Consider the following 9,723-nt stretch of genomic DNA (forward strand, 5'->3'; position numbering starts at 1 on the left):
TATCTTATTTCATCAAGACTTCGAACATCTGATTAGGCTATGTGCTGGTTTGAAAGGATGCATGTCCCCTAGAAAAGCCATTTCATAAATGCCATCTATATCCCATTTCATAAAGGCAGAATAATCCCTATTCATACTGTATGTTTGAAACTGTAATCAGGTCTCCCTGGAGATGTGATTTAATCAAGAGTGGTTGTTAAACTGGATTAGGTGACGGCATGTCTCCACCCATTTGGGTGGGTCTTGATAAATTTCTGGAGTCCTATAAAAGAGGAAACATTTTGGAGAATGAAAGAGATTCAGAAAGAGCAGAGAATGCTGCAGCACCATGAAGCAGAGAGTCCATGAGTCAGTAACCTTTGGAGATGAAGAAGGAAAACACCTCCTGGGGAGCTCATGAAACCAGAAGCCAGGAGAGAAAGCTAACAGATGACACATGTTCACCATGTGTCCTTCCAGCTGAGAGAAAAGCCCTGACTGTGTTTGCCATGTGCCTTCTCACTTGAGAGAGAAACCCTGAACTTCACTGGCCTTCTTGAACCAAGGTATCTTTCCCTGGATGCCTTAGATTGGACATTTGTATAGACTTGTTTTAATTGGGACATCTTCTCAGCCTTAGAACTGCAAATTTGCAACTTATTAAATTCCCCTTTTTAAAAACCATTCAGTTTCTGGTAGATTGCATTCTGGCAGCTAGCAAACTAGAACAGGCTACACGCCTAGAATTCAGAAGGTTGGGAACTCTGATTCCATTCATTGACAGACCATTCACTGATGTATCCCAAACATCCAGGAAAGTTCCTGGCATAGAGTAGAGGCTCAATAAATACTGAATCAGTGAAAGAGAATGAAATGAGATGGTTTTTCTGGGAAAATATCAACACATTTATTTAAATTGAAATTAACACCAGACTTTCTGATAGGAAGTAAATCTGAATTAAATGATTGATTTGACTATGAGATTTATCTGCTTGGCTTTGCCAATTAGATCATATGGAGAGTATTTTTCATAAATTGATGAAAACATATTTAAAGGACAATGATAATATATAATAAATCAGAAATTACACCTCTGTATTTAAATTTGGGATTAAAAATTTGGCATGTATAGTTTTTCAAAATTATTTTAGGGAGTAGGTAAGCAAAATATTTGAAGGCACTTATATGAGTTTTTTCTGTTGTAGCAAATCACCACAAATTTCGTGCCTTAAATCAACACTAATATATTATCTGACAGTTTTGGAAGTTACTAGTCCAAAATGGATCTCACTGGGATAAAACCAAACTGTCAGTAGGACTGCATTAATGGTACATGATTGGTTCGGTAGTAGAATTCTTTTGCCAAGTTCAATTCCCAGCCCATGCGCCACCACCACCCAAAAGAGAAAAGAAAATAGGACTGCATTCCTACAAGAGGTTTGTTCTGGTTTGCTAGCTGCTGGGATGCAACATACCAGAAACGGAATGGCTTTTAACAAGGGGTATTTAATAAGTTGCTAGTTCACAGTTCTAAGGCTGAGAAAATGTCCCAGTTACAACAAGTTTATAAAATGTCCAATTGAAGGCATCTGGAGAGAGATACCTTGGTTCAAGAAGGCCGACAACGTTCAACGTTTCTCTCTCAGCTGGAAGGGCACGTGGCGAACATGGCAGGTTCTGCTGGCTTTCTCGTAACTCTATCAAAAGGGGCTCTCTCCAAAATGTTTCCTCTTTTAAAGGATTCCAGCAAGCAACTCCACCTTCAGTAGGTGGAGACACACCTCCATGGATATCATCTAATCAAAAGTTACCACCCACAATTGGGTGGGTCACATCTTCATGGAAACAATCAAAATGCTCCCACCCAGCAATATTGAATGAGGATCAAAGGGCATGGCTTTTCTGGGGTCCACCACTGATTCAGACCGGTACAAGGTTCCAAAGAATCCATTTTCTTGCCTTTTCCAGATTTGAAAAACCGCCCATGTTTCTTGGTTCATGGCTCCTTCAATCTTCAAAGCTATCTTTTCTTTTTGTTATTAAAATATACTTTACATGTTGTAAAGTGCACAAATTTTAAGGGTGTAGCTTTTGGATTTTTTTGGGGGGGATTTGCATTTGGATTTTCTACAAATGCATAAAGCTGTGTAGCAACCACTCAGATCAAGATAGAAAACATTTCGATCACTCCAGAAAATTTTCCTGGTGCCACTTCCCAGTCATTACCCCTTCAGGAAGTCATCACTATTATGACTTTCATCACTATAGACTAGTCTGATCTCTTCAAGAACTTCATATAAATGGAATCATGTGGAGGATACTCTTTTGTGTCTGGCTTCTTTCACTCAACATTTCTGTAAGAGTCACCCATAATGTGTATGCAGCAGGAGTTTCTTTTGTATTATCGAGCAGTATTCCATTGTAGGAAATACACCACAATTTGTGTATGCATTCTCTTGTAAATGAACTTTGGGGATGTTTCCTGGTTTGGCAATTATGAAGACTCTGTTCATGTTCCTTTGTGGATATATTCAGCAGCCATTCCATTTTTGAAACCCTGTTGTCCCGTCCATTCTCTCTATGAGGACTAATTCCACCATTTGGGTAACACAAAAAAGCAGAATTCTTCTGAAGCCAACCCTTGAAACATTTGACTAGGTTGAAACTACCTTGGCCCCCCACACCTACTCCTTCCAAGATAAATGGTCTCTGTTCCACCAGTTGCTCCTCATAACCCAAAGTAGCCACACGGCCACAATTTGGTTAGCACTGCCAGGTCCAAGGGTAACGAGTAGCAGCAGCAGCAGCAGCAGCAGCAGCAGCAACTACAAAGACCACACATCTTACAGACACTGCTAACTGAGTGGCCATGTTTTTCCACTCAGAGTTAAAATTCGTAGCCCCCTTCAAGCAAATGTATGTTGTGCCCTACCAGGTCTTACATAAATGATCTTCATCCCTTACTTCACCTTATTTTCCCCTCACCCCTACCACCTCTCTTTACAAAGCCATTCCCAGCTGTGACATTTTTGTAAGTCAACTCAAAATCCCATGTTGGAAAAAAAAAAAATCCCATGTTGGGGTTAGCAGGGGTGTGCAGGAGAGTGGGCGTGTGGGGTGGGATGGAGGGGTGAGGAGTGAGCAGAGTGCCATTTTAATTTTAACCAAATGGCTAACTTTTGGCTGGAGATTCTCGTGGTTGGCTTCTTGCAGGCCTATAATCAACACTCTTACGGCTCAGATCCTAACGATTGTGGGGACTGCTACAATCTTGACAGCTTTCTTTTATCAAACAAGGACCGCAGCTCAGCAAGGTTAAGGAGCTCGGGAGGGCTGATGGAATGGGGTAGGTTTCGGGGGATCCTAATCCCTGTGGCTCCCACAGACTCTACCAGGACCACCCAGGGGCGGAGAAAAGGCTGCTGGGAGCGCCCCGCCCCGGAAGTGGGACGTGGGACCGGAAGCCTCCTCCGTGCCCCCCCTCCCACCCAGCCTACGTCCAGCATCCGGGCCTTGGCCACAGGGCAGGCGGGCCTTCCCATTGGCCGGGCAGGTGGGGGCGGTGGCTCCGTGCGCTGCCGGCCGCGTGCTCCCCACGCTGGAGTCGGCCGCGCCCTCGCGAGAGAGGGAGAGGGCCGCGCGAGATCCGGGCCGCGCGGGGCTCCCTGGGTGCGGGGGCCCGGCCGCGCCCTTCTGTCCTTGCGTACAGCCATGGCGTCGCCCGCCAGCGCGGCCTCAAGGGCCCCGCTCGCCCCCACGGCGGGCACGGACGACGGCGGCCGCAGGAAGCCCCGTCTGGCGGCATCGTTGCAGATCAGACCCGCGCCCGGCCCTTGGCGGCCCTCGCCCAGCCTAGGCCCAAATCCTTGGGAGCCCGAGCCTGCCCCCCGCGTGGAGGAGGCCGCTGAGGGAGGCGGGCAGCCTCAGGCCCCGCCTGCGGGGGACGGTGGGCCCGGGTTGGGGGCCGGAGTCGGGGATATGGGGGCAGCCCAGGCATGGAAAGACTCGGGGGGCAGGATGGGAAGGTCTCCGAGGGTCTCTGTCCCCCCTGCAGGGCCCGCCGGGGACTTCCAGAAGGCGGCCATACAGCTGAAACTGCAGCTCCGAGACCTGCCCCCGGGCCAGGCCGTGGCCCTGCTCACGCAGTACACCGCCTGCCTGGGCATCTCCCTCATGTTTCATGAGGACCAGACCGCAGGTGGGTGCCCAGCAGCCTGGGGGTTAGAGCACCCCCAGGGAACTGGGTGTGCCACCGTGAGAGCAGTGCAGGCCAAGGGCTAAATCACCAGACCAGGAGGAGGGAGGGTGGACCACGGCCTCCGTGTTCTGCAGACTTGTCAGTGAAAGAGGGACTGCGAGCTGGCAAGACTGGGGCATTGAAGTGGAGACCCCCATCCCACCCCAGCAGCATTCAGTTAAGGAGCAGACAACTACAGGCTAAGCAGTATTAGACATCTAATTGCGGGGCGGAGGGGATAGGGGGAGAATTTTGGGTAAGGATGGCTGTGGTGAGGTGGGGTTCTCAAGCTCAGAGAGGTTAAGGAAGGTGCCCCAAACCACACAGCCGTTCAGTGCATTTTTTCTTACCTGGCAGTTGCTATGCCTCTATTGGAGACCACTGAGCCTGGGCCAACCCCTGGCTTAAAGAAATAATATAACACCATGCTTTGATAAGGCAGCACATCATAGAGGTTTATGTATACTTTCCCCCTTTTTCCATAGTAATCCACCACCTCCACCAACAACAACTCAAATAGATATAGACAGAGAGCAATGCACCAGGTTCTAAATTCAGGCTTCTCACCTGAAACCAGAGCATTCCCAGCTTCCAAGGAATTAGCAAGGTACTCATCCCTGGAGGCTTTGGCAGCATTCAGCATTCTAAAACCTAATGGAGGCCCAAGTGAACAACTCAAAATGAGATGATAATAGTTAACACGAATGTGTCCCAGATGATGTGCCAGGTGCTGCTTAAGGGGCTTTGCGCAATTACTCATAGAGTCCTCACATCAGCCTCTTAAGGTAGAGGAGGTACAGTTAGAGTTACCGCCATTTTACAGATAGGTAGATTGAGGCCAGAGAGATCAAGCCACGTTCCCGAAGTCACACGGAGAGTGAGTGGCCAAGCTACAGTGTGAGCATAGGGAATCAGGTTCCAGTAACTGAATACTGAGTTGCTGGCTTGTACTGCCCCTCCCTCTGTTTAGGATGCCCCTTTCTGTTGTTTGAGTAGGTGTGGCAGTAAGTAATTTGTTTTAATTTTTTACTTTGATTAAATTTCAAAGAATAGAATAAAAAACTCTCATGAACTCTTCACCCAGATCCACCACTTAACATTTACCACATTTGTTTTGTTTGTCTCTCCCCCTTTAGGTATTTACTTATATATAATTATCAATCTGATTTTTCTGAATAACTTGAAATTTAATTGCAGGTACCATGTCTGTTTACTGTAAACATTTCAGCATGTATTTCCAAAGAATGATGACATTGTCTAATGTAACTACAATATAAATAGCAAATTCCAGAAATGTAACTGAAGATAATGCTTTCTAATTACCATTTGCATTTACCTTTGCCAGTTGTCGCAGTGTTGCAGTTTATGACCATTTTTTTCTAGTCCAGCATCCCATATTACATTTACCTGTCATGCCTCTAAATCTTTTGTCTGAAGCAAGTCCTCAGTCTGTCTGTCTTTCACAACATTGATGTTTTGGAGAGTCAGTGCCATTCGTTTTGTAGAAGGTCCTTCAGTGTGAGTTTGTCTCCCCTGGGTTAGGCTCAGGCTGAGCACTGGCGACAGGAGTGCTGGCATGATGTTGTGTCCTTTGCAGAACACGTCCAGAGGCTTGTGGGTCCAGCATGTCCTCTACCTGGCCTCACCTGGGTGGTGTCTGTCAGATGCCTCGGTGTACCCCTTTGGGCCTAACAAGCAGTCTGAGGGGAGGTACTTGGAGATCATGTGAATGTCCTCTTCCACCGTACAGTCACCTTGGCGTTTGCATCCTTGATGATTTATGCCAGATTCAGTGATTGTGATGGCTGCTGAGTGCTGGCTTTCTATTGCCAGCTTCTCTTCTCCAACCTTTGATTGGCATTCTCTGTGCCCTTTTTAAAGTAGACAAATCTCAGTGCTAGTGAGGAGGCCCAAAATGGATTCTTCTCTGAATGGGGGCAGCTCGCTTGGGAGGCAGTTGAGCAGTGTGCCAGCCTGGGCTGTGAACTGTTAAGTTCATACCTTTTGGCCAAGTGATCCCAGTTCCGGGAGGTTCATATCACTGATTTGGAACAATACAGTGTTTGATAGACGAATCTCTCAAAGGCAGGGTTTCTGCAGAAGAGATGTTCCCAGGGTCTGGTGGGAAGGCGGGAGCCTTGCAGTGTGCTCAGGGCCTTGTCCTCAGGAGAGCCTCGTGCAGGCCCTGGAGTTGGCTCTGGGCTTGGGTCCCAGCACCACTGCAGGAGAGGCGTCTGCCCTTTCCCTGCGTCACCTGTCAATGGAGTAGTAGCTTCCTAGTGCAGAGGGGTTGGTGAGGACCTGCTCTAACTGATGCTGGGGCAGAGCAGCCAGGGGCACCCACGGGCCTGGCCTAAGTGGGTCCGAGGCTACTGATGGTCCACACAGCTTCCTGGTCCTAGTGGCCCTCGCTGTCAGGTGGCAGGAGGAAGTAGCCATGAGAGCTGCTGGGCCCGAGTGGAGTTGGGTGCTGTACCCCTCCCAGAAGGGGCCCATGATGTGGGTGAAGGCTGGGGACTCCTTCACCCCCCCTTCCTTCCCCAGGTCCCTGTGCCCCCTTCTTGGTGTGCGCAGAGCTGGATGGTGTGGTCTGTCCCGCGGGCACCGCCAACAGCAAGATTGAGGCCAAACAGCAGGCGGCTCTCTCCGCCCTACGCTACCTCAGGAGTCAGCTGGAGGGTCTAGGTGACCGGGGCCCGGGGGCCAGCTGGGGACAAGGGCTGGTGGGTCTGCAGCCCTGCAGTGGGGGGGGGCGGAGGGCAGAAGTGGCAGAATGTGTGCATGTGGGTGGGGGCTGCGAAAGGACTTACTTGGCACAGGATCCACCTGCAGGAGCTGGGCGGGGAGTGGGGTGCTGACCCTGGCTCTGATGTCCTGGGAGGCCCAGTGCACATGGGGGTCAGGGCTTATCAGAGGTGAAGCCTATAGAATTTCAGTTTCTGGAAGATGAAAACCTCTTCTCCTGTCCTCCCAATGGAACTTCTTGGCTTCCTGAAGGATGGGAGGGCAGATTCGACATTCCTGGCAGCCCAGCTCCTCTTGTCTCTCTTTCAGAGCCCCCCAAGACTCCCAGCAGGCCTCCGCTCACCTCCCTGAGTGTAGGTATGTGGGCTCCCTGACCTAGCTTAGCTCCTGATGGCAGGGGAGGCTGTGTGACTCATGCCCCCGCTCTGCCCTCTCCCCTGCCCAGAGAACGTCCTGACCCACGAGCAGCGCTGCGCGGCTGTGGTCAGCGCCGGCTTTGACCGCCTGGTAGACGAGAAGTCACCCTATCGGACCTGCAAGGGGACTGTGGCTGCTGTGATCCTGGAGAAGGGTAGGGTTTGCTCTTGTGTCACCTCCCGCCATCAGGACGTCCCCCGCCCCAGGACCTTGCCTTAGGACAAGCCATCTGTCTGCTGCCTTCCCCATGCAGAGATTTTGGGTGCCGGGGGCCTCGCCAAGGAGACCTACGAGCTGGTGGCCCTGGGCACGGGCAGTAGCACTTGTGCCGGCTGGCTGCAGTTCTCAGGCCGGCAGCTGCATGACTGCCATGGCCTGGTGATCGCCCGCCGGGCCCTGCTGAGGTGAGGCTGGGTGGGTGCTGCTGCAGCCCCTCCAGGAGGGCAGGCAGCAGGCACAGTCCCCACCTGCTATCCCCACCCTCCCAGATTCTTGTTCCGGCAGCTCCTACTGGTGACACAAGGGGGCCCCAAGGGCCAGGAGCGGTCTGTGCTGGCCCCCCAGCCTGGGCCCGGACTCCCATTTGCCCTCAAGCCCCAGACCTTTCTGCATCTGTATGTCAGCAACACCCCCAAGGGAGCTGCCCATGACATCTAGTATGTGGGGGCCCCTGGTGGGGTGGGGGGCTTCCTGGCTCTGGATGAATCAGCTGGGGCTGCGTAGGGGTTGGGGGTCAGAAGAGCAGCCCTGTACCCTGGGCCCCATGTTACCTGTTCTTCCTGCAGCCTCCCGGCGTCCTCAGAGGGCGGCTTCCTGCACAGCCCCCCATTCCGCCTGCAGGCCCATGTCTGCGGAGAGCTGAAGCCCGTGTGCTATGTGGCACCCTCACTGCGTGACACCCATGTGGGCTGCCTGTCGGCCAGCGACAAGCTGGCACGCTGGGCCGTGCTGGGGCTGGGGGGCTCCCTGCTGGCCCACTTCCTGCCGCCCCTCTATGCCACCAGCCTCGTCTTGGGTGAGGGGCTGCTAGGATTGTGAGGGTGGGAAGCGGGCTGTGGGTATGTGTGAGTGAGGACAGAGGTGACTCAAGCCTCCCCCTTGGCTTCTGCCCCACAGCTGACCCCTGCCACGATCCCCCCACTCTGAGCAGAGCCATCCACACCCGTCCCAACCTAGAAAGTGTCGTGGGGCCGGGCCTGCCCCCTCCCTATGCACGCTCTACCCTGCACTTGTTTGTGGGGCCCCCAGTGGCCCCTTCGCACCCCACCCCCAACTCCTGCCCTGGCGTGAGCCTCAACTGGAGCCTGGGAGACCCTGGCATCGAGGTCGTGGACGTGGCCACTGGGCGTGTGAAGGCAGAGTGAGAAGGGCCCCGTGAGGCAGGGCTGAGAAGGGAGGCCTGGGAATGAGGGTGTCCCCTGTCTCCCTGCCCTGAGTCATGGGCTTGGGTTCGAGTTCTAGCTCAGCCACTCTGCGACTCTGTGAGTCCAGCCAGGCTTCTCTCGGCCAGTGAGGAGTGGGGCAGAGTGGGGGGATGGGTCGGGCCAGGCTGGGTGTCCCCATCTCTGCTTGCCCTTCCCTGAGGGCCCTGTGATCTTGCTGGTCTGCAGCGGTGCCCTCGGCCCACCCTCCCGCCTCTGCAAGGCCGCCTTTCTCAGGGCCTTCCGTCAGGCCGCCTGCACCCTGGAGCAGCCTCATCTCCTGGCCTTGAAGACCTACCAGGCTGCCAAGGTCAGTCCCTCCCGCCCCTCCTGCCCTCCGCCCCTCCCCGCTCCTCCGGTCCCTCCCTGCCTCTCCTCACCGCCTCCCGCCTCTCCCTAGCAAGCCCCTTCTCATGTCTCCTGCCCCAGGCTGGGCCCTACCAGGAGGCCCGCCAACAGCTGGCCGTGCTCCTGGACCAGCAGGGCCTGGGCGCCTGGCCCTCCAAGCGGCTGGTGGGCGCCTTCCAGAACTGAAGCAGAATCCTGGGGGCCGCAGAGCTGGAGGGGGTGGGGGGCTGGTAGGGTGAGCCTGGCTTGGGAGAGGGGGCTCTGCACTGGTGGGCTTGAATAAAGAAGCTGTTTTGGTGCTTGTGTGTGTGCTTGGCTTTTATGGGGGGTGGGGGAGTGGTCTGGAACCCCGTGATTTGTGAGGAGACCCCTTCTCATGGCCTGGGCCTCGGCTGGGTCTTTTCCTCAGGCGCCCTGGGTCACAGATGGAGTCAGGTCCGGAGAGGCGTCGCTCCCAGCTCCCACCTGTTTCCTGGCCCGAGGGCTCTTCATGAGGCCCTGGCTCCTGTGGCCGCAACCAGTAGAAGTCTTTCCCTCTTGGGCCTCCCAGGGCTCCTGCCTCCCGTTTCCAGGCCC

The 9,723-nt window shown here is 53.3% G+C and overlaps 1 protein-coding gene across 2 annotated transcripts; it reads left to right on the plus strand.

Annotated features, from left to right (window-relative positions):
• The first annotated feature begins 3,646 nt into the window (after positions 1 to 3,646).
• ADAD2 (adenosine deaminase domain containing 2) lies at positions 3,647 to 9,446 on the plus strand. 2 transcript variants are annotated; one of them, XM_077133174.1, is made up of 11 exons: positions 3,649 to 3,925; positions 4,034 to 4,177; positions 6,761 to 6,901; positions 7,271 to 7,318; positions 7,407 to 7,532; positions 7,632 to 7,782; positions 7,867 to 8,034; positions 8,164 to 8,393; positions 8,495 to 8,738; positions 8,989 to 9,109; positions 9,229 to 9,446. In XM_077133174.1, the coding sequence occupies exons 1-11, from the start codon at positions 3,691 to 3,693 to the stop codon at positions 9,331 to 9,333; spliced, it is 1,713 nt and encodes a 570-aa protein (XP_076989289.1). In that variant the 5' UTR covers positions 3,649 to 3,690; the 3' UTR covers positions 9,334 to 9,446. The 2 variants fall into 2 exon arrangements, with proteins under 2 accessions (XP_076989288.1, XP_076989289.1); XM_077133173.1 differs by having other exon boundaries at positions 3,647 to 4,177.
• Positions 9,447 to 9,723: the final 277 nt, after the last annotated feature.

Source organism: Tamandua tetradactyla, chromosome 16 (assembly GCF_023851605.1).
Source record: "Tamandua tetradactyla isolate mTamTet1 chromosome 16, mTamTet1.pri, whole genome shotgun sequence".
In the NCBI taxonomy this organism is placed as follows: domain Eukaryota; kingdom Metazoa; phylum Chordata; class Mammalia; order Pilosa; family Myrmecophagidae; genus Tamandua; species Tamandua tetradactyla.